General features: G+C 37.5%; 1 protein-coding gene across 2 annotated transcripts in view; it reads right to left on the reverse strand.

The window, feature by feature from the left end:
* Positions 1-7,220: 7,220 nt before the first annotated feature.
* The window catches only part of CWF19L2 (CWF19 like cell cycle control factor 2), a 59,038-nt gene continuing 40,785 nt past the window's right edge, over positions 7,221-25,473 (reverse strand). For both annotated transcript variants that reach the window (XM_038137656.1, XM_038137645.1), the window contains exons 13-18: positions 17,913-18,125; positions 16,270-16,386; positions 12,067-12,222; positions 10,649-10,729; positions 8,684-8,785; positions 7,221-7,792 (exon numbers count right to left, since the gene is read on the reverse strand). In XM_038137656.1, coding sequence (XP_037993584.1) covers positions 7,652-7,792; positions 8,684-8,785; positions 10,649-10,729; positions 12,067-12,222; positions 16,270-16,386; positions 17,913-18,125 — 810 coding nt within the window. In that variant the 3' untranslated portion in view covers positions 7,221-7,651. The remainder of the gene's footprint in view (positions 7,793-8,683; positions 8,786-10,648; positions 10,730-12,066; positions 12,223-16,269; positions 16,387-17,912; positions 18,126-25,473) is intronic.

A 25,473-nucleotide genomic window follows, 5' to 3' on the forward strand; every position in this document is an offset into this window, starting at 1 on the left:
CAAAACCCAGCAAAACAAAAACCAAAAACATGCAATGAAAACTGCATAGCCAGAAATCTTCCGAGAAATGAAAACACATCAACCAGAAGTTGCACGAAGATGTCTGCATAAACCAAGTAATGCGCATACAGTAATTTAAGAAAATGAAACATCACAATTTTATTGCCCAAATAGTGCAGACACATGAAACACCACAGAGCCAGCAGCATCAGAACTGAGGAATCACATGATGCTAAAAACCAGAAGGATACAACTGGCTTTCTGGGATGTGAGCACACAACGACATACTGCATCCAGTTTCTCATCCACCAGCACCACCATATCCTTCTTGGCTGGGCAGCCCCCTTTGACTTCTTTTCCCACTCTGTTCTCATGTCTGGGATTTCCCTGACCCAGAAGTAGCTTAGTACTTAGACTTGTTGAACCTCATGAGGTTCTCATGGGCCCACTTCTCAAGCTTGTCCAGCCCCACAGGACGGCATCCCATCTTTCTGTTGTGCCAACTGCACCACCCAGCTCACCACCTCTTGTGAGTCCTCACAATCCTCTTGCATGTCCCCACTTCCCAACAGTAAAAAAAATTCAAGCTTTCTAGCTTGAAAAAAAAATTCAAGCTTTCTAGACCTGGAGTGCTGTTTTGTTAGGAAGAGACTCACTGACCTTTTTAAAGTTAATTATTTAATATGCCAGAATTATATTACTGCTCTCATCTACCTGTATTCCTGTTTGATTTGTGTAAAAAATACACTAAGGAAGACAACCCCACAGTTTAAGACTCTACTTGTTTTTCATTAGTGGAAATGAAGACAATAAAATCATCACAGACAGCAGTTCCCATCAAGATTTGATTTGGAAGCTTTGCACAGAAGCTAAAAATAAAAGACTGTGCAGTCATAAATCATTTAAAACTGTGTTCATGGACAAAGAGCACTTCAAGGATGATGCGTCCAACTGAAGTGTATGTGATCCCAGGGATGCAAAAGGAGCTGGAATCTGAGAGGATTTTCTAGGTGCCCTAAGCAACCCAAATCCCAGGCGCTGGATTGGGGCAGGGCATGTGCAAAGGCTTGAGGGGAAATTCACTTGGTCCAAAGAGACAATAGAGTCACAGCTGTTAGAGGGAGCTGTCTGTCAAAACCTTCAGACACACAAAATTCATGTTTGAAGATCAAGGTCATGAGGATTAAGATTTCCTTGAAGGATGCTGTTCTTTTTTTTTTTTTTAATTTAAAAAAAAAAGTTTTTTAAAGTTTTTTTATTTGATAGGAAGTATAAAATGCTATTTACCCACAGTCCTGCAGACAGCTATATACAGAGTCAAGAACTACTCACATCAATGTCAGATGAATTCCATATCATCTGTTTCTGTTCAAATACTGGCCATAGTATTTTTGCTTTAAAGAGAAAACAATTCAAAAGCTTTCCACAGAAGACTACACTTCAATAAAAGCGGGGAGCTGGTGAACAGGAACCTCTCAAGAAGCCATGCACTGTTTGTAAAAAGAGATAATAGATAATTCTTTTTGCACTCTGCCTTCTAAAGCCTATCAAGTTGTTCAGGGCTTTTAAAACCCTGAATCTATGTTTGCATTACAGACAATATTTTCCCCAGAGTTTTCAGGAATGACCAGTAGTATATACTTTTAAATTCAACCAACCTGACTGTAAATCACAGCAAGAACTCATGGCACATAATTTCAACCAAGCCTCTCAAAATTCCTGCTGAGTAGTAGCCCTTCCACTATTTGCCAATAGCAGAGGGCACAGCTTGCATGGTGCTGTGAATTAGATCTGTGACCAAAACAATGCTGATAGGACACTAAAGTTTCACATATGGCTGAGCAGTGCTTTCACAACATCAAGGCCTCTCCTGCGTCTCCCTTTGCCCCCTCAGTGCTCTGAGTGTGCAAGAGGCTGGGAAGGGACCCAGCGGAGCAGATGACCTGAATGAGAAAGGTATAACAGCAATGTCTGAATTTCAGGCCATTTTTTTTCCTATGGAAAACCAGAATATAATCCTGGATAATAAATCATTTCCATCTCACCTTTTACGGATACTAGTTTCTGACTCTACTAGAGCAACCCTTCCTATTGTATTTGGTACTTGAGGTGCCCACAGCAGACACATCTGTAACAAGAATAATGGAATCAGAAGTTGCAGCAAGCAACAATCCAAGTGACAGCAGGGAAACAGTTTAGCCAGTGCACACAAACACTGCAGGGTGAACATGGATGTGGCTAGTTGTTGCAATACAGCATTGCAACATACTTAATTTTGCACATGACTCAAGAGGGTGTAAAAAATAATTTAAAAGCAGAAGTAGAATTCAAAATTATCTCATCAAAATGAAAATAAAAAAGGTCTATAAAAAGGAAATGAAGTCAATAACAATAAGAGCAAGAACACAGACTTGGGTGTAATTTGCTATAATAGCAAACTGTTGACTTGAGAGCAGGAGAGGATCCAAAAATTGCAGGGAGTCATGGGCTTCACTATGTCATAGTCTCCTGAAAAAGGCAAACTGCACAAGGGGGGGGGGGGGGGGTGTCTGTGACTAGGAGGATATTCCAACAAAAATGGCAGCAACCTCTCATCTCAGACACAGTGATAACAACTCTCAGAGATATCATATCCACTCTCGAGACTTCCATCACATCCCATCTTAATGAACCAGAGACTCTAGAGCACAAAAGAATGAGAAGAAGAACAGGAAAAAATAACCTACAGGAAAACATTGAAAGAAAATGCACAGTTTAACCTGAAGACAAGAATTTGGAGACAGCCTAACTGCAGTCCTCAGATACACAAAAGCAGCCTCCGAAGAATGAAATCATGTTTCACACATCTGTAACAGACAAGACAATAAATAATGAACTTGAGTCATGGACAAATCAGATTAAAGATAAGAAACCAAATGTTTCATGATGAAAAACAGATCTAGGAATGCCAATGTCACAAATGTACCTGAATTTCCCTTTGGATCAGCTAGATAAAATTATCTCCTCTCCTCCTCCTCTGATTGTATGGATTCCACAAACCACTTATGAAAGGCTTAAGGCTTACTTAATACGTTTTATAAATCTAGTGTTAGCAGATGAAGTACATAAACAAGTAAAGTAGTAATTTTTTTTGCATACCTAAAACTACCTTCTCCTCACGATAAGGGACATACTCTGACATGTTTAATGGTGTACAGCCCAGTGTAACTCTAGTGAAATCCCATGAAGTCTCAGCACTTACTCCCTAAGTGTAATCAGTACATATCCCAACACACAGTTACACAGAGACCTGGAGTGCTGGTGTATAACAAACAGGTGTATAAAAGCCATACCAGGCTTGGCACCTTTTCCACTACCTAACAAACACTAGCAAGCCCTCACTGTCAGCCATGGGAAAAGGTGATTCAGGCAAAGATCCAGTATTGCAGTACAGCAATACTGGTCAGTCCTAGTGGCTAAGAGGCTGAACCAGCCATTCCTAGCAAGTTCTTACAAGCCTTAGCAAGTGTTGCTAAGATGAGTCACCTAATGGAAGAGCAGCTTGGATGAGATAATGAAAACCTAAGTCTGCAATAGCAGCCAGGAAAGAAGAGCAAGGGGCTGAAAGATCATAATGTTACAATTTGTGATTCAATTTGCCCATGTTAACTCTGAACTAAAAGCCTACATATCCAGTTCCACCTGGAGATGCCACTATCCATAAAGGCATTATTACTGTTCATTGTTGTCTTCCAACCCACTGGCCTCCTGAACTGTGGTCAAACATTCAAACAGTTGTTCTACACTAAAAGGGGAGAATATTGGAAGAGTTGGAAGAGCTGTAATGCTTCCAAACAACTACAATGCCCACAGCTGAAACTGGCTATAAGACCACCTAGAGACATAAGAGATCACTTGGCATTCCCAAATGAAGCCCTGCAACATATGACAACAGGCAAGGGGAAGTTGTACAGCGGCAACTGTGTATTTTTTGCCCGATTAAGTATTTATCAGCTGTTCGCTGCTCATATCTTGTCTTAAAATGCTGTTCCAAAACATTTCCACATAAATATCAGAACCAAATAACATCTTCAAATCACAGCAGAAAGTGCTGGGAGAAACTTGGAAAAGTTATCTTGTCTGGTCTCAAAACCAAACTGCATCTATCTCTCATTCCAGATTGGCAGGTGACCAATAGCTGTGCATCAATAGCCAGAAATTGCAAACCAGAAAATCTTGAATAAAAACATTACCTCAAAGATAGTGGCCCAAGAAGAACACTTTCCACTTTATTCTAAAATGTTAATTGCGCTTGTGGGTTTTTGCTAAATTTGTTTTTACTGCACCTATGCTATAGGGTACTTGCTTTAAAAAAGCTAAACATTTTAAAATAATGAATTGATGCATTTTCAGTTCAAATACAGAACTAAAAAGCCGGCTCATCAGAGCAATTTCAGGCTGCCCTCAGACCACATGTACAAAGGCACATGCTTGAGCACTGAGGAATGAACCTTTTACAACTACCCACACATGATGAGCTCAGACTCTGCTTTCTCTAACATAACCAATGTGCGAGATGCGCCTCTGTGTACAGTGTTTGAGTCACACCCAGGAGCCAGGGAGGGTAAAGATGTTTGTAGGCAAAGATGCTTTGTACTCTAATATCTAGTCCTAGTTTACCCAAGATATTAAAGATCCAGTTTACAAAACAGCTACACTTAAAGCAAGAGTATAGCAGCCTGTGTTTCCATGACTTTTCATCTGTAGTCAATTACAAAAAGGTACTTTAATGATAAAATGACAAATGTAACAAACAGGAAATGCTGAAGAAATTTCAACCGAAGAAAGAACTTTCAGGGATTCAGCAAAATTTTTCTTCTTTCATGCGATTTCAAGAGATTGGTGAACTGCTATGAGAATTACTATTAATTTTAACACGTTTTCCTTTCAAAAGAGTAGCAGCACCTATTACACAATCTTCTTGTAACACAGGGCAAGACATGGATACAATTCAATACCTGTTAAATCACACATGTAGATTCACTTGAAGAAAGAAGATCTTTCTCTTCCCTGGTCACACAAAAGAGTACATAGAAGCACATTTAAAACATAAGAAATCAAGCTTCCAATCCTTGCTTTCCCTAAAGACACCTGAATTAATATTTTCTATGTTACTGCGAAAGAACTTAGTTATTGGGTATTCTTACAGATGAAAGAAGTGTATTTAAATTTTTTTAGTATTTATAAGAGTAAGGACTGAAGTCTAAGCATACCATGCCTTCTAAAAATGCCCTAACAAGCTGTGTTTACTGTCACAGCCTCATGAATATTTAGAGGTACTTATGAGGAGGAACAGCTTAACCTGACAATATGCTTTTCTGGTATGTGACCAATTATGACAAGATACTATTCTCAGTGTATGTGGTAAATACAGTCTCCCATTCTGAAAACTTCTAACAGGGTAAGAAACATTTTCCTGCACCACTAGCTTGAGTTACTCTTATCCCATATTTCAGAAACCTTTCCAAACAATACCAGTAGTTTTGTAGTTTTGCTGGAAGCAGAATAATAGAATATGCATGGACCATGAGTCAGAGGACTTTTCTACACACAAGTTGGATATTCTCTGTGAAACACAGCACTTCCCTTGAGGAGCACAAATTCTGAGAGAAGTTATGTCAGAAAAATTGCATTTCCAGCACAGCATTGGATAAAGACTTTTCCACAGCCTTAAAAGAAAGTCACCTCTGCTGCTTCCAGCTATCATCCCAGGAGGCAGATGAGACCAGAGGCTACATATGCTTTCAGAGAAAGCAATTTTTAGTCATGCTTTACACCACCAAAGACTGTACTTTATCTAAATTTGTTTCACCATTGCTACATTCTAAGCAACTACTAGCAGCTACTATTTCATATCCTATTTGCTAAGCAATCTTCCCAATAGCCTAAGGAGAAGAGTAGAACTATCCCTTTATCAACACCTTGCTGGTGAACTGAGTGTAAATCAGACACTAGATCACTACAATCATCATGAAAGTTTACTTTTAAGTTACTTCTCTTGCAGTGGCACCAACTGACAAAGATCCTACAGAAAATAATTCACAATACAGCAGATTCCTATCTCTACCAGACTTATTTGCCAAAATGCAGCAGTGGTGTAGGAACAGGGAAAGCACCAGATCTTCAGCAAAGCTGCAAAAGACCACCAAGGGACTATAAATAAACACTTATCCAACCCTGTAATTTTCAGTATGCATTTCTTAATCTGAGCAGTTCACAACAGTTAACAGAGCTGTACAGAGCAACAGTTCAGCAAGAAAAGAACAGGAAGCACATTAAGACACTTACACAAAGCCTTAACCTATCCTATGCCAAGGGCCTTCCACCTTCCACCGTTTGCAGCCTCCCCCTGGAGCATTGCAGCCTTCTGTTCACAAGTCTGCATCCCTTCCCTTGTGCTGCTGTACTGTTTTTATCCATGTCCTTCTGTCATCTCCTGTTCTCCTTGCTCTCCCAGCTCCCTACCTGCAAAGTCCAAGCCTAATAAGTTAGGGTTTCTGCAGGAAATGGAGGACACTGATGCAAGAATCATCTTTTCCCCACCTCATGCTTCCCTACCCTCATTTCGTATCTTTTACACAAAAGAAAAAACAAAATCTAGCAAATAAATGGTGGAAAGTGGTCCTTGAAACAGCATGCAGGCATTTCCCAGTGACATCCATGCTTAACAATCAATTAACATGCAACTCTTGCCTCTGGTCAGAGCGTGCTTCAACCAGCTCCAACAGCATCGCAAGCAGGAAAACAAGCAGGGATTTTGAGCTGGAGGGGATTTTGACCTGGTCTTAATGAAAACTATTAGGGCAAAGTATTACCAAAAACCACCTGTGGCACGAGAGGGGACACCCAGGGGAGAAGAGTCACCTGGGGAGATCCCTGTGATAATTTTCTTCTTTGATGGCCATCAGAGAGCATTTTCCCTTGAGATTCTTCTTTCACTGTTACCAAAAGTAACTGTTACTATTAAAGCTGTCATTTGCCATCAGCCATGGACTGTCTCATTATCCTTTGTGCTTGAAAAACACTACTTCATATTGAAAGAAAGTACAAAAGATTGCATTTGTTCTTGTGCAGGGGGGCAACAGCAGGTTTATCAATCACATTCTTCATGAACGTTTGTGTTACTGCAATGACCTCAATTTAAAGACCACAAGGACACAAAATCAGAAGACTGTTTTCTGTACAATTTCCTCCTGTAGCAATGTATTTGTATTAATCAAAATGTTCTTAAAATGTACACCATTATTGACAAAAGTTCACCATGATAATTAAGTACAGGCTTAATACAATATAAAAATATCAGTTGTCTCAAAGATTATAAAAACTTCAAAAGCAAAAGTTACATTTTTAAGAACTCAAATGGCCACATGGCTATTATCCTTTTGGCTCTGCTGAAAAAGGAAAAATTAAACTCACTGTACAAATCTGGTTTTTCAGGCTTGGAGGTACATGTGATCCAGTGTCCAAAACAGAAAGAGTTCATCAGCAATTAACCAATATCCTGTATTTTAAAATATATTAGCCACACATAACACATTGGTGTTATTCCTAGCATTTGAAGTATCCTTTAGTGTAATTCATGGCTTATATAGTCCTTGACTCCAGGTTGTTCTCATTCTTTCTTTTTGGTGAAGTCATATGGTTTCCACCACTGTGCAAACTGCAACACCTTTTTCCGCTGCTCCTCGAAGTTCTGTCTGATTCCTTTTCTCCAGAGCCGTGGTTCCAAGTCCAGCATGCCACCAATAATTTCCTTTGCAGGTAAAAGTAAGATAGATAATGATAAATGCAAAATTGCCATATAAGTTAACACTATCTTATCACAGAATAAAGAAATATGTATTTTCAACTTATGAGATTGTCCATTTTCTTCAAGTGCTAATTAAAACTTCAAATTCTGAAAAATATATCCATTCAAACATAGAACTGCAGTTGTTAAATGGTTGCCTCAGCAAAATTCTTGTAAGCACATCACACTGATGTACTGCTTAAATATCCTAACATTGCAAGACTGTTCATGCATTAGTGCATTTGTGATTAAGGTTAGTTCAGAGAAAGAAAGCTGCTCACTTTGCTGTTTCTAGTGTTATATTTCTCCCCCAATTTCTCCCATGTTTTTGCAACACTGACTCTTTCAAAAAAATGTTTTCTGTGACACAGTAAAGAAAGGAAGAGTGTATTACAGCTCTCCCTGTATATGCATTTTACACTATACATACCATGAGTAGCAATTTAACCACACAAGGATTTTAGTAGGAGTTCTCTGTAAGTCTGTATGCGTATGCACACTCATTTATAAAAGCAGGTGTCAGTGCACCTATGTATCAATATTATGGCCATGACAATTCTTAAGTAGATGCAAGTATCATCCATCTATAAGATTTTATACCCATAATTTCAAATATCAGCAGTTCAGATCAAATTAAAAGAAACACTAATTTAGAATCACAATCTTAGTATCAACTAGTGAAAAAATCAACTACTTCATTCAACAAGCCAAGTTACAATGACTCATCAAGAAAAGACAGATAATAAACGCAGATAAGGTACATCAAAGTAACTGTTCGGGCAGCATCTTGGTTTAATTACTGAAATTTTCCAAAACAGACTGTAATTGGTAAATTAATCTTTTACATAACAATACCTTTCCAAAGTAATGAGGGAAATTGTGTTGATCTTCAATCACGTGAGCAAATCCTCCCTGAAGGCCAAAGTCCACAGAAAAGTATGGCAACCCTTTAGGAACCTACACATGCAAAGCCACATTTTCAGATGTTTAACAAACATTGCTGGCATTTAGTCAACCTCCCCCCAGGAGAATGAATTTGAACATGGTTTTGCAGTTGATAGCATCATGTTTTATTTTAAACTACCTCTCAAACCAACTACATGTAGGATAAAATTGCAACAGAGAAACAAAAAAGCAAACTGGTAAGGGAAAAGAACAATATACAGCAACTGGACAAAAAGACACTGAAGAGAGGATGACTGGGTGGCAGAACCTCCAGAGGCCACAGCTGGAAAAGCAGGTAAGAGATGGGGACACCAGGCAGCAGTGTGCACAGTGGGCAAATGCCTCCCTGACTCCACATCGATGAATTACCTAAGTTTAACAAAGATAACCACTAGCAAGCTGCATTTATTAAAGATGTTGACTTTGGTCAACATTCCTATGGTAATGGGGAATATTTACCCAGTAAAAACACTGTCTCTTAGGGGGGAAGGGCAAACACCTTTTTGGACAATAGATTACCAGAAACCCCCTCTATGCGAATGGACAGATATTATCCTTAGCTTGCCAAATCAGACAATAATTCTGTCAGCCTAGAGGGGAGATGCGGAATATCTGCCACAACAAAGACCCTTCCGTCTAACAGAAGTGGATCCATTTACTGCTACAGTACTGCAAGTAATTTGTGCTGTTTGACTGCAACAAGTTATTCTTCACTCCTTTAATTGCTGAGGACGTTTCTGTACTGGTAAAATTTACAAAGCCTCCAATTCATAAGCATTTCCTCTGCTACAGTCCAAATAACCATACAACTTTCAGGAGGCATGTTCCATATATTGCTTGAAATACTGACTCTCAAAATAATTAAGATTTAATAGAGAGGAGCAATGTAGCATAGCAAGAAACATTTAACACTTTAAATTGACTTTTAAAAAAATCATTAAATAAGGAAAAATTGGTTGGCAGGTGACACCTTAAAGAAAAGGTCAGCTTTTTCTTATTTCTCATGATTTCTGCACACAATCCACTCACTAGGTAATGTCTCAGCCATGTCTGACCTTCTAGCCAGGTGCCACCATCTCCCAATACAACTCCCCAAATTCCCAACCTCAGCTCAGTCTCTAAGCCACACTCTCCAATCTTCCTGAAGCCTACAGACATTTCTTACCCAACAATAATATTAAAATCACACAACTGTGTAACAATTTATGCTCAGCTTCATGGTATTACTGTAAAGAACTGTCCTGACTTAATCTGAAAACTGGCCTACCTTCAATAAATATATATAATAGTCACAAAAATGTATGGCTACATGATACACATCTTCCACCTCAATATTAAAATGACAGAACAATCTTTGAACCTAACCGATCCAGCAGTATTCCTTTAAGATTTGTTCATATAAAGATGTTTCATCTCAGTATCCAGGAGACAGAGAGGGTTCTGTTCCCTTGTTTTACAAAACAAAAAACATTCATAATGCTATTTATATTTTCACTTCATAAACTTAGCAACACAAACAGCTGTTCTAGGTTAATGAAAAGGACAAATCATATTTGTTCCAGGAAAGCAATTTGCAAATCTTTGATCTACCTTAATTCTTAATCAAGAAAATTATGCCAGTACATGTCCTCAAAGTGTCAGCTTTGTTCCCAACTAATGCTGGCAGCTTAGTTCACCAATTGTTGAAATAAATGGGAATCTTTTCCCTAATGTCACTTAAGAGTGCAGACTGGTAATTCTCCTCATACCTATGCCATCTTCTGGTGCACTAATCTAATTGTGTTCCCTTTCTTCTGTCTTTGAAACAGTTACTAATGGAAAAATGTTAGAAGAATTTGATGATAAATTCAGGATACAAAACACTTCATTACTTACAGATTTCCGAATGTCTTTTGAAGAAAGATCAATTAACTTCTTGTTCATGGACCACTCTTCATCAGACTCCATTATAGCTTTCTGTAAAATTATTTTATCAAGAGGTGAAAACAGTCCTTCATACAGCAAATAAAGAACTAACTGTAGTGAAGTACATAGTAGTAGGGCAAGTAACAATAACCTCTTAACAAAGTAATTTCATTTTTGGTAACCTGTCTCATTTCCATAAGCTACTTTATAAAGACAGTATACAGTATCTTCAGACTCACACAATTCAGATCTTCTGTTTCTTTTTTATTTTAATTTAAGTTTTGCTTGACACAAGTTTCAAACAAAAGGTCACATTCTCTTTTTACTCACCCCATACAAAACCTGTTATGAATTCATTACACTAAATTAGCCTTCTTTCTGTTTTAAACACTAAGAGAAGAATCCAGCTGAGAAGGATGACTGCCCTTAAAAACCCAAAGCTGACTCTGTATTCCCCACAGTATGGAATTGGGTATATTGTAGGGGAGGTACCTTTAAATTTAATTTGCAGTGCATTTTAATGGTAGATACTTCTGAAATAAATGACATTGCATTAAATCTTGTTCTTTCTGTTTCCTTGAGTATTCAAAGAAAACACAGGTTTTACCAGCACCTGAAGCACAGCAGTCAGACCTGACAGGGGGAGGGTTTCAAATGTGGTAAAAGTTACTGTATTGTTGCTCACCATACCGCTGCCTCACTTCATCAAAATCTAATCACATTATTTCCAAAAAGCATAAATAGTATTTCAAAAATCAAATAATATAATTTACTTATAAAAGGCAAATAATGAGTCAGTTGCTGAAAGCTCAAAGGACACAGTTCCAGGCAGAAGCCTCAATGAACCTTTTCTTAAAAGGTCAGGGGAAAAAGACCAGAAAAGCTGTAGAAGAAATATCTATCCTGCTGTAGAATGTTCATCAGAGGCCTAAGACACATGTAAAATTTGGGCTTACTGAAATAAAATGGGGATGAAACAATGTCTACATTGGTATTTCTTAATATAGGTAACATTATTTTCTCACTGAATGTTTGCCAAGGCACAAATATTCTGTTTTTAAGTTTATAGTACAAGACTCAAGTAAGAAGTACTGCAATCCTTAAAGCACTTCAAGAGGCTACAATTCTCTCATCTTCTTCTAGCATTTTCAGTGCAGACTTGGGACAAATGCTCAGTGAAAAACAGCTCTTCCACTGACTACTTGAAAGACCGAATTATTTCATACTGCTTATCTTAAGATCAAGGAATATTATCAAAGAATTGACCAGAAGAAGGACCAAAGAATATATACTTTCAAAACCAGCATTTGAATATATTTTTTTCCCAGAAACAGATGAATTATTATATATTCATTCAAATTACTTAATAAAAAAACATTTTCATGTACCTTAAAGTAGATTGGAGCCATATCGCCTACTTCTTTTGGAAGAGGAATGCATTCATATACCATATGATACCTCTTCTTCATACTCATGTTTGTTTCTAGGAACACACAGTCCAAGTCTTTAGCTTCAAACATTTTCACCAATGCATTTCGGAACATCTGTTTAAAGGAAAAAACATGTGTTATTTAAACTAACTTTGCAGAAATATCAGATATACTGTATTATTTCACTAGCTTATTATATTAGTAATAAACTAACAATAAAATGGAAAACAGTAGTAATCATACTAGGAAAATTCTTTATTATTTACTAATTTAATATTAACTATATTTCCTATGATGAAAACATAGGAAGCCTAGGAAACTATTTTGAAATACACAATATAATTAATGCAATACACAATATCATTAACACTACAAACTTAGTTTTAATAAATACCACGTATTATTACAGCTGAAATTGAAACTATGTTGAACTTCTCAACTGTAGTGCTGCACAAAACAACATGGTTTTAACAGCAGGCCCCAAGCTTGCAATTCCTAAGAAGGTAATGACCTGTCTTTTACTGACTATAAGTACAATTAGCCTTTTACTACTCCTTCCAATTATACAGTTCAACAAAAAAAAATTTAAAAATGAAAGTATTTTCACTAGGCCTGCTTGATCTTTAAGTAAAACACTAATAATTGCCTCAAAAAATAAATCCACCATCTTCACTGTTTGGAAGCAAACCAAATGTAATACTCACTACGTGTGGCCTCAAGCTACATTTACCAGTTCCCTGTCAGAGGGAGGAGGTGCTGCACCTACTCAAAGTGTATTTCAGTCAACAATTCTGATAGCTCCAGTGTCAGGGTCCTGCACACACCCAAGAGGCCCCGCAGGGGCTGGACCCTACTTGCTGGAGCTCTGGTTGCCTATGCAGGTGGGAAGCTCTGATGTGCTTCAGTTGTGAACTGGATCAGGTCCAGCAGAAAGAGATAAGGTATTACAGAGTGGTGACAAGTGTGGTCCTGGCCCCCTGTCACTCAGGAGCTGCAATTAAGTCCAGGCTTTTGGTCCTTGCCTAAGCTGTTTCAAGAATGCCTGGTACCTGGCAGTTCTTGGCCCTGACTTCATTTCAGACCTAAGCCATCACTGTAAACCTGCCTGGCCATCATGGGGCCATGGATGACCTTGGCTTCTACCACAGGAACACTCCTGGCCTGGTCCCATGGGAGTGTTCCTTGTCATGAGATGACTTCCCCTACCTGCCTTGACCATCACCTTGAACCCCTGACTTGCTTTCCTGCAGAGCAGCTGGCTCTGGCTGTTCCCTGGCTCTTGACAGTTGGCATTTGCATCCAAGATATGCAAAAGCATCATTCTATAGCTTACAGTGTTCAGATGCTGAACAAACTATCAAGAACAGGGGATGATTTCTGATAGTCATTCAAATGCTTTTTCAAGTGCACAAAAGATCTAACTTTCTGATAGGGTGAATGCTTCTGAAAGTTTCTCAAGATCTTGAAAAATGCTTTTTTTAAAATGAAGATTTTTGTCTTACATGTGCTTCTATGACATTTCCAAGTGTAAGCCAAGAAATCACTGAAACTGTAAGAGCCTCATAGACCAAGGTACCATAGCCCGAAGACTCACATAATTCATAGGTAGTCCTTTTTTCACTGCTATTTTTTCCCAGTTAACAATGCTCAGCAGTACAAATAGCACCATTAAAGGGCAAATCCCATCTAGATTCCTTATCTTAATATAAATGGAGAGTTGATGAATCAAATATACATAAAGAAATACACATCAGCAACATCAGCAAATACTGAAGTAAAATAGAAGGAAAACAAATCACTACCAGGTTTTATTGCAACAGGACTAGAAATTGAGCTCTCCATCCTTTTGCCATCTTGTTCAGTATGAATCAAACTAAAAGTCTTAGAAACATGGCCAAATATATATATATATAAACTAGGCATTTAAGCTCTTCAAAGCAGGCCCTTGTGCCCTGAATTTTTCCTCACTAATGAGCTGACACAAGAATGCTACCATCATTCCCCAAGAGCAACTGATGAATTACAGCCAGAAGACACTGCCCAGTGTTCCATGACTGATATGGGACTCTGCAGGACAGAGTGACAGGCTACTCTGGATTAACAACTTTTTGTCCTCTCCTTGTCACTCCAGCCACCAGACCTCTACTTCTGAAACACACTGAAGCAAGCAATGTGGTGAGACACCAAAGGCTGAGAAAGACTATGACTTACAGCTGCTACCCTGCAGTATCAACTGAAATGCAAAATCTACCAAAAAGCCTGGAATATCAGCTGATGTAAGCTAACTTTCACCAGTTGCATTTTCTTGTTTTTAAATACATTGGACTTTTCCTCCAAATTCTGAGCAGGCCAAAGTATCAAGAATAATTAACACTGGAAAGGAGAAAACTATCCACAAGAGGAAATAAGGCTTGGCTTATGCTTGGATGCACACAACATTAATACATGCAACAGTTCAGTCAACACAGAATGTGTAAAGATTTGTATCTTTTCATATTAAAAATATTCCATGCATATTTGCTTTGGCAAGTGAGCACATCAGCATCTAAACTACACAATACATAAAATTCAAGAGCTTGAAGGCATACAGCATAAAGGAACTGTTTTTGCTTTATTCCAATATATCCTAAAAAAAAAAAAAACAGTTTACACAACATTTTTTGAATACTTAAAGTGTGGTAATTTTTTTCCCTTCAATGGTAATAAAAAATATGTCTCTTGCATCAGAAAGTTAGTTTAGTCATTGACTGTCTGCTTATACTCTTGCTGATGTTTTCCAGACCCTTTCTTCTGTCATGCATATATATTGGGGGAAAAAAGTAATGTATTCATCACCTTCCAAAATACTTCACTGCAAAGAAATATCTAAGAATATCTATATTCTGTCTATGAATATATTCACAGGATCAAAGGATAATGGTTTTATCAACTAGATGCCTTTTCTAACAAGTAAAAGACTAGTGTTGAAGACAGGGACTGCATTTTCTTATCTTTTCATTATCCTATTTTCTTTCCATACAATTTAAAATTCGTACTTGTTTAGTTAAGAGCTTGGGGTAAACAGAAGATCAAGGATAAACATATTTATCACTTTTCCACATGCTCTTTTGTTCCTCCTGATCCTACTCGTTGCACTTATTTGTTTCTTATCCAACTTTCTTAGAGAACTCCTTTTCTTTCAGGTTGGAAGGCAGCATAATTTACTATATGAAACAACATCAGACATGAGAATCAATGTGGGGGGCAAATTTGAAAAGTCAGAGAATCCATCTGCCAGATTTGAGGCAAGACCAACGTTATTTAAATTATTACAAACTTATAAATTATGCTGGTTTTAAATCTCAGCAACTACAACAATGAAACCTTTCTCTAGTCTGACACAGTTTCCAATATTTCAATGTAAGAGGTGGCAAATTGTTTTCCCCTTGTAATAATGCTGATGGCAGGATAGGGGATTGACAAACACAGTCAATCTCTTAGGCAGAAGCTTGTTACATCCCTCCCTTGCTTTTCCAACTCCAAAGAAAACAGAAGTCAAAATCTTCAAAATGTCTTCATAAGAGACTTGGAAGCACATGCTTGGTGCTTTATTTTAGTAATTCTTTTCAAAAAAGATAGAAAATTGGATTTGAACAGGGATCTCATGAAAGTAAGGTGTTTCTCTTTTGATTAAAATCCACCCGAAAACAGATTAAAAAACTGAAGATATGTAAACAACATATTTGTATTTAATTTTAAATGATCTGCCTGCTCTGACAATTCTTTTCCTTTCCTTGGAACTCCCAAGAAAATCCTATGAAGCCAGTTATTCTATTTTCTGTAAGGGATCAGCTGTACCTTCTTCATTTCCAATAGACATTCCTCTAACATGGTTTCAAAGACCTCCAAGGATGCACGCTCTGCAGCATTCCAAGAAACTTCTTCTAGTGCTTATAAATTGAAAATTTGCTCCAGTATTTACTCTGCCTCTCTTTCCTGTTAATATTTGACTACTAATTTTCATCCACAGTGTGAGAAGGTTCTGCCTCTTAGTGGAATCAGAACAGAGCTGCCAGACCGCCAATTATGAAAATACATACTTATGACAAGGATGTTATAGTCCACAACAGAATTATTTTACAAAAGGGTAAACAGGAAACAGGAAACACTTTTTCAGCAGACCTGGATTTCTTCCCAGATGTCTTCATCCAAAAGAGTGGCTGCAGTATGGTGCTGTAGAGGGGCTATCAGGCAGTGACCTTCAGTAAGGGACTGGCTGCTTGGTAGAGACAAGTACACCTAGGAAAAGCAAACAAAAACTCAAGTGCCCAGCTTTCCAGCATTAAAAACCTTCCCATTGCTGAGGCCAAGAAATTCATCATTTGCTAAATTCAAACCAACAGAAGCCGTTAGCTACTAACTGCAGCAAGCTATCAGCAATTTTACTACTTTTTAAAAGGGCCCATTATCCAGTACATCAAATGAACCAGTATTCTGAGAGCTGAGTATCTTGAGTTCCACCACCAAGGCAGTAATATCACCCTTATAAACCAACTACCAGCTGGTATCATAGCTGCTATGAAATCACACTGTCTAGTGCACTCCAGTATTTTTTAATATAGATACATGGCTGTATGCATTTTATATATATATATATATATATATATATATATATATATATATATACAAAATGCATACTCTGTGTCATGGTTTAACCTGACAGGCAGCTAGACATCACACAGTTGTTCCCTCACTCCCTGTTCCCAGTGGGACAGGGGGAGAGAATCAAGAAAAAAACGAAGAATTTGTGGGTTGAGATAAAGGCAGTTTAAAAGGACAGGAAATTAAATAATGATTATGATAATAACAACAGCAACGTACAAACCAAGTGATGCACAATGCAAATTGCTCACCACCCACCAACTGTTGCCCAGCCACTTCCCAAGCACTGGCCCCTGGCCAACATCCTTCAAATTTATCCACTGAGCTTGATGTCATATGGTCTGGAATATCCCTAAGGTCAGCTAGGGTGAGCTCTCCTGGCCATGTCCCCTCTCAACTCCTTGTGCCCCCTCCACCTTCTCACTAGCGGGGCAGTATGAGAAGCAGAAGAGCCTCTGAGCACTACTCAGCAACAACTAAAAACATCAGTGTGTTATTAACATTACACTCATCCTAAATCCAGAACACAGCACTGTATCAGCTGTATACCTCCCAGCTGTATAACTCTGTATACTTGTACTGGCTGTGCAACTCTATAAAGAGTTTCAGGTCAAACGGAAACATCATTAATAAATGAAAACCATAGTAAAAAACTACAAAAAAGGCTATATTGAAGCATTTCAGATGTTATAAATCCAAATATTTATGCAACTTTTAAAAGCATTAACAGAAACAGAAAGGATTCCAAACCAAACTTCTGTCTATTTCAAAGGATTCTAAGCTTAGAAATTGAATTCTCCATCTAGTTTTCTTTGATATCAAGGCACAGTTCTTCAGCAGTTCAAATTTCCTTCAGTGAAGTGTGATTTAATCTTCCACAAATCCACTGACAGTCTAATCTCTGCACTGAGATTTTTCATTATTACTCTTGTCTGCTACAAATGTGAAGTCCTGACATCAAAGATTAGCTTTAAAATTCATGACAGATTTATATCTTTTTTGTCCTCACCCCTGATGAAGTTGTGGAATCAACTGAAAGAGCAAGGAAAGTAAGATGCAGAACAATAAACTGTCCATAGAAGCAACTTCATTCCTAATTCCTAAATACTCTAATATAATTTCTTTTTTATTTCTACGTTTGTGTTAAATTGCTATTTTCTTACCTTGGTGCCAATTGCAATAATAAGATGTTTAGAAAGTTCACTGCTGTCAAAGCAGTAGGGGCATTTTTCCATGCATGCAGCAAGTTGCTGGTGCTCACGGATAGCTTTTCTTCTTTGTACTTCCTCCTCTTCCCCACTGCGTGCTCTCTTGGCTGCTTTGGAAACGAACATGTCATCCAGAGTGTAGTACTCTCTGTCTGTTTTTTCCATGAGCTGAAAAGATATGCAGAAAAATTGCACTTATTTATAAAGTATCAAGAAAAAACACTTAGCTCTTTAAAAAAGAGCTTTCTTCCTTGAAAAAAAGCATAAAATAAATAAGCAGTAGCATTTCTTCCTTTCATATGGAATCTGCTGCAGATGGAATCATCAGGTACCTCTCCTGAGAGCAGTCATACACAGATGTTAAAATATAGATATATATGTGACAGCAGTGAGAAGAATATATTACTATATTCCATTTCAAATTAAGGGCTAGGTATTTCAATATTATCTTGACATAACTTTGGCTATCTTTAAATAGATGCACAATTTCATATATCATTTATATTATATATTTTATCCTCTCCCGTCTCCTCCTCCTCTCCTTTTACAACAACAGTTAAATCATCTTTTGTGAATTAACTAGATCATGACTCTGCACTTCATATTCACACTCTGCGAAAATATGCCAACAGTTATTCTTACCAAGGGAACAGGACTAAGCCATTTTGGGAAGAAAACAGTCTTTGCCTTCAATACTAAGTCCTTCCGAGTGCACCTGTTGCACGCCACAACAAATCTTAATATATTTTAGGATACTGACTAGGGTAGCCCTAGAAAAGAACTAATGTTAACTGAAGGCATTTGGAAGACACGCTATCATAACAGAGGCACAGTCTTCAAATTAAAGAAATACTTCCAAATATCCCAGGCATAGTTTCTGTAGATAATTTGATATTAAATTAAAAAAAAAATAAAAAAAAGGACAGAGTACGTAAGTAAATTTCCCCCCAAAAGACAAAAGCTCTTGCTTTTTCCAAATACTGCAGTTCTCTAGCACAGACCAAAACCTTGTTTTAAATATGTTGAGTAATCTTCTTATCAAACAACTGAGGAGGAGCCTCCTTAATATTACTTTATTCAGCTATAATACACTGAACTGCGTATGTGCATTTCCTACTGGAAGCCACTGCAGACTACAATCAACAGTTCAAGAGTTTAACTCCATTCTTCTTCTGCCTTGCTGTAATTCTACATTTAACAGAAAAAGGAGATTTCTGAGATTTAGGAAAAGTATGTCGTGGTTTGAATGTCTAAAATCAAGTCTCTGTTCTTCTGTCACAAAAGCATTAATAAGGTAAAGTTAGACCTGCAGCCGAAGCACTGCTTAGAGAATAGAAGCATTTTGTTATTACTAAACATTAAGTTTGGGATTTTTATTTAAATGAAAATTCTGCCATGAGAATGGAAATACACAGCAAACATGTCAGCTGGCAGACTAGAAAGGAAGAGTGGAAATCACAACATTTTGCCCTTCAGGAGTATCACACAGAGCAGAGAATACCATTACTACTCTGCTCTGCTTGCACTTAGAAGTAGTCATGGAAATTCCTGTTTGTTACACACTCCACAACCTCTTTTAAATAACAGTACTTTTCAAAATACTCCACAGAATACCTTGTGATAGAATAAATATTCATCTTATTAAACAGCCTAGAAGATGCCTCTCTTCAAGATGGATAAATTGCTGTATACAACATGATATCTGGGATCCAAAGTAAAATTCTTACATACAAATTAGCAAACTTTTATAAAGTAGGTGCTGTCTAAAATCCAGATTTTGTTTTTTCTGGTACAGTCATGACCAACAGATCATAGAACCATACAATGGTTTAGGCTGAAAGAGACTTTAAAGAGACACCTTCCTCTAAGCCAAGCTGCTCAGGGCCCCATCCAACCTGGTCTTGGATGCTCCAGGGATGGGGCATGCACAACTTCTCTGGGCAATCTGTCCCAGGGCCTGATTTCCCTCAAAGTAAGGAATTTCTTCCAAAAAACTGAACTAAATCTACCCTCTTTCTGTTTGGGGTCATTAGCCCTTGCTGTATCTGCCTGTGTGTAAAGTTGTTCTCTGTCTCTTTTCTAAATCCCCTTTTAGGTACTGGAAGGTGTTATAAGGTCTCCTTGGAGCCTTCTCTTCTCCAGGCTGAACAACCACAACTCTCTCCGCCTGTCTTCATAGGAGAGGTGCTCCATCCCTCTTTTAAAATATTTATACTTCTATTTGTACAATAAGGTGCCCAGTGAGTTCTGCCAATTGCATTATTTGGCTATAACTAAATCTCTCAAAAAGAAGTTAAAGGGGAATTGAAAGAACAAGAAGAAATCATTCTCTAAAACAGCAGAAGGAAAGCAAGTAATCATTTAAAAACCAATTTATTTCATACATATATATTCTTCCATACAAAAGACAGAGCTAGTACCCATCCAAAGAAGGAACTATGCTGATGTACTGGAGTTGCTGGAAAGCTGCTGTTCACACCTGCCAAACATTTTGGATGTCAATGCATTTTGGATGTTGCGTATTTAGTTTACTCTCGCCATGATTGATATTGTTTGGTATCGCCTTTGCTGCTCAGGTGCTGCAGAGATCAGAAAGATGCAGGAAGTAATTGTGATCTATTAGTTTAAAGTTGGGATGTCCTACAATACATCATTGAATTACCTAAGGCTAACAAAGGAAATTCAGGTATCTATAAGGGCAATGCACCTAAAGTCCTTGTTTCTAGCAGATATGGACCAAAGCCCAGAGCTGTGCTAAACTGACATGCTCATAAGACAGATCAGCTCTACAATCCCCAGTCTTCTTTTTCCTACTTCACTTTTCTTTATTCTGGGCTTATCTGCCACATTCTTCCTTCATATACATCCCCTTTTTTTCCAGCCTTCCCTTCTCTTTTGGCAAGCACTGATTAACCAGAGGACACAAAGGCAGCGTTAGGACTCCTAGCACCAGGCAAAATGACATGGCCTCCCACATTTCATAGCATAATTGTGCAACTGCTTCATTGCTACTCTCCATCTGATTTTCCACAACCAGGATACCGGTTTCATTTAACCAACAGAGAAGAATCACAAGAGTGCTTGCCCTGGCCAAGCGAGGCCTGTAATACACAAACATTTAAACAGCATTCAGGAAAGGCATCCAAACTTCCCTTAGGAGCCCTCTGGGCTTTCATTTGGACAGCTCAAATGCAGTGCAAACATGGCTAAAACCCAAGAAAAGGGGTGAGATCTCTAACCATTCAGCAGAGGAGTTTAGAAAGAAATCAACATCTGACTATGCATAAATTAGAATGATTTGAGAGAGAGAAAAATTACAGTGTTGTATTTTCTGATTAAATCCTTATCATGATAATTACCATGAATAATATGAATAAATTACATGGATTATTTCCTTATATAACATTCTGTTTACTAAATAATTGAAGCTCTTTTTAATTTTCCATGTTAGTGAAGCCATCAGGCACCGTGGCATGGGGCTACTTCCTGAAGTAACTCTTGCAAATCTGTGCAAAGTACACTCCAGGGGTCAGCCTCATTTTTCTGCCAACCTATGTTCAGGCCACTGGAACCATATCTCACAGCTTGATTTTAAACAAATTCTTTTTTTCATATTCCATAGTAAAACCCCTGGAGTCTTATACACTGCTGGCTTCCTACACACTCCACCTCGAGTGTGCTGCACGTTGTGTCTCTTATTGCTCCCTCTGCTGCTACTACTTGCTTTTTGGGTGGCCCCTTTGAATAAAAAGCCCTGCTAAAGAATTTAGTATCATTGTGATACTGAAAGGAAACCTTAAGAGACAGAATTCCTAATGATTGAGATTATGCTTGTATAATACCTCAAGTATACTTTTTTCCCCCACTTCAAATTTCCTTTGAAATTTGTGGATGAAATGGGAAATTCTATTAAACACAATTACCAGAGAAACAAAAGATACCTGCGTGGTTCCAGTGTGGGTTATTTTCAGCTTTTTTGTACTGTTTCTTTTCTGCTTATTTTCTTGCTCCAATTTGTATGCAACTATTGAACTTCTGCTTTTTCCTGTTTCCTTGCTAACGCAATCATAGCTGGAGTTACTTCCATATAAGCTAATAAAAGTGCATCTGCTTGAAAAATTTGTCAAAAAAAAAGTCTATAGATTGTATAAAATGTATCAGTTTGGGTTTAAATTGTCATGGCAACACTGACGTCTTTAAATGACAGAGCTAATATTTGTGGAATGTTGTATCATAATGTATTTCAGGAAGCTGCAAAGAAGAATAATCTATTATTTTGGAATACAAACCTGAGTGACATAAGAATACATCTCATCACATTTAAATTTATTCAGCATTTAGCACCTATTCTGAACAACAACATCACCTCAAAAAAGTTCTTCTGATCTCAAATAGTATTTGTTTAAGACAAATAAAGGCAGAATTTTATCATGTAAACCATATTACAATTCCAGTCTCCCTATGAACACAGACATTTAAATTTGTAGGTTTAATTCATCATATAATTCAGTGAATAGGCATTTTCAAAACCTATCATCACACTGAATTAAAGAATATTTTAAACACATAGTATCAAAGGATTTTAAGATATCAGTGCACAGAGTTCTTTTAAGGCCTGTGTCACTGACAAGACTACCCACCATGCTGGTGAGCAAGGTAGCTCAGGATTACCTTTGAGCAGCAGAAGTCAAGCGAAAAACAGATGACAGAGGACTGCTCAATGGCTAGGGACCAACCTCCTTTTTGTTTCTGCTATATGCAATGAAAACTGTAGATTTTGCTTGTGGATTAGGACTGATAAAACTGTAGATTAGGAGAGATGAAACTTTATATAAAGTCAATGGCAAAAAACGTAAACTAAACAAAAATACCTTCAGCCATAGAATTCTACTTTTAAAATTCTGATGAGCATTTCACTTTACAGTTATTCCTGGCCATAATTTTAATGTCTAGGAAAGACTGTCTTGCACAAGTCTTCAATTGCAACATATCTTGTAATTTTAACATAATTCTGGCAGAATCCTAAACGCTTATGCAGGAATCTAATATGGGCTACATCTACACAGTTCTTACTGTTCGCAGGTTTTCTTCCCTAATGCAGCTGTCACTGCTGTTGATTTGTTTCCACATGCAGAAACAGCTTTAACTTTGTGTCCACACAATATACACAGAAGGATGTTTAGTGAACTGAATTGAAACGTAGCAGAACAAGGTGTTGGAAATTATTTCTCTTGGGTTATTGCAATAATTATTTACAACAAACCATGCACATGATCTTTAAGTAAATGTAAAAAGCAACAGGGCACCAGAGCTTTGCTGGCTTTGTCATGTCCATTAAATATTGTGCTAAAATTGCTTCACCATGTGAAGAAGGAGAAGAGAAAGGTTCATTACATAATAGTAGCAGCAGCAGCAACATTTTGCATTTTTCACTTTAGCTTCTAAGGCTTTTTCAAGACTATTATTTTGGTTCATGATGATGGAAATGCAAAAATGTGAACAGGTAGATTTGCACAGCAAGCAAAAATGATTAGACTGAAAGTAATTTTCCATTTTACAGACTTTTAGAGAAGCAAGGAAAGGCAACATGCAAATTTCCTTTTTGCAAACCTATAATACCAGAATACCACTTGGCTAAATCCATAAAGGAAGGTCAGCATTACTAATAAAGCATTTTATTTTTCACTGCTGAATTCCTCTTAGGAATTACTGCACATATTTTAAAATAAAATTAGTTTCTGGCCAAAATTAAAGTGTCCTCATGAACAACTCAAATTAATTGTTCTCTCTTTCTTTAAGTAAAATATAACAAGAAAAGACATGCTTTAGTAGAATTAATACATACAAATACAAGGTAATTTCTCTTGAGGTTATGTTCTAGGAATCAGTCTCTAAACACCCACAACCATCTATTGACATGAGTGAAAGGATTACATAAGCCTTAACAGCATGAATTTGGGAAAATTGAACCACTTACAACAGTCAGAGGCTGAAGAAACTACAAACAGGGTACTTAAAACGATCAGCAGTGAAAATCTAAGACTTTGCACATATTTTGTACTCTAGAAATGTCAGAAAAAAACAGTTTTCAAATATTTTATTGACTTCTTTATATCCTCAAGTCATGCTTCTACAACAGTGAGAACCAAAACCATTTTCAAAGGTGAAAAAAAATAAAAAGTAGAAATAGTGTTTTTAATTTATAGTTTTTTCATTGAGACATAACAGCAAAACGAACAAATCAAACTCTAGGCCTGCCTTTTCTTCACATATCAAAATGATTAGTGTTGGGTTTTAAAAAGGTTTTTTTCACCGCTGTAAATTAAAGATTTGGGCCTTTTTCATGGTATTCATAAATTTGACATAATACCATGCATGGGACAACTGTGGGAAAGGAAACATTTCAAACTGCTAGGTAAGTGATACCCACATCAGCCACCTTCCAACAGAGGCCGAAGGGGAACAGGAGGCAAAAGCCTCAAGCACATGAGGAAACATGACTACAAAAATAAGAATGGACAAGAGGGCAATGATAAGTCAGAATCTAAATTTAAAACAAAGACTCAACAGGTAAAGAAACAGCAAGGAAACAGGAAAATCCCTCCATCTCATGTCATTGAGCTCTTGAGAAAAGGAGAGGTGGGAAAAAGATTTAATAAATACAAGTATGGCTTGAACACTGTAGATGTTTAGTCTGTCAATCTGAATGGGAGTCTGGCATGAGATAACATACAGACTTCCACCTGCCAATGGGATTAGACAGAGGTCTCATGAAGAGAGACTTTGAGTCTACATACTGATATTTCTTCCAAGTCCCATTCAAGAAAATAAATCCTTTCATGAATTATACTCTTCTATTTCAACATCCCCATCTCTCTCTAGAAAACTGCAATTATGTTATTATCTTCAATAACAACTAGCCTGTATTTCATTTGAAATACTGGTAAAGTGCTAAATATGGGGAAAATAACACTGATCTAGAGCAGAGCATTCAGCTGTGTAAAAGTCAGAAAACATGCTGGTCTGTCATTCTCCTTCTGTTACCATTTGTGAGAGCAGCACCTATTTCCTCCATCTTCAACAGCTGTGGGGCTGGAAGTTTCTTTTGGGCATAGTCTGGGAAAGCGATAGAACCCCTGAGAAAATCTCTGAAGGAAATAATAGTGCCCTAGACAATTCACAGTGATTAGATGACTGAAATTATTGAACAGAATTTAAGGGACACAATCTCCCTTCTCCCATTCGAGGCAGGATATCATTTGTAGACTTACAGCAGTTTCCTCCCACCACTCCACTGCAATACGACAGATTAATTTTTGTAGATAATTTTTTCATTTCTCAAATGAAGGCAGAAGGAGAAAGTCATTTATATGTGTCAAATTTGTGTACTATGTTATCAAACTAAAACTGGCAAAAGAGGTTTGTTTGCTAGACTTCCTGCTGGAATAAAACACCTTGCTGAAACCACTGAGAAGAGATGCAAGAATTTTGAACACTAACTTACTGAGCCCCAGAT

Source organism: Motacilla alba, chromosome 1 (assembly GCF_015832195.1).
Source record: "Motacilla alba alba isolate MOTALB_02 chromosome 1, Motacilla_alba_V1.0_pri, whole genome shotgun sequence".
NCBI lineage: Eukaryota > Metazoa > Chordata > Aves > Passeriformes > Motacillidae > Motacilla > Motacilla alba.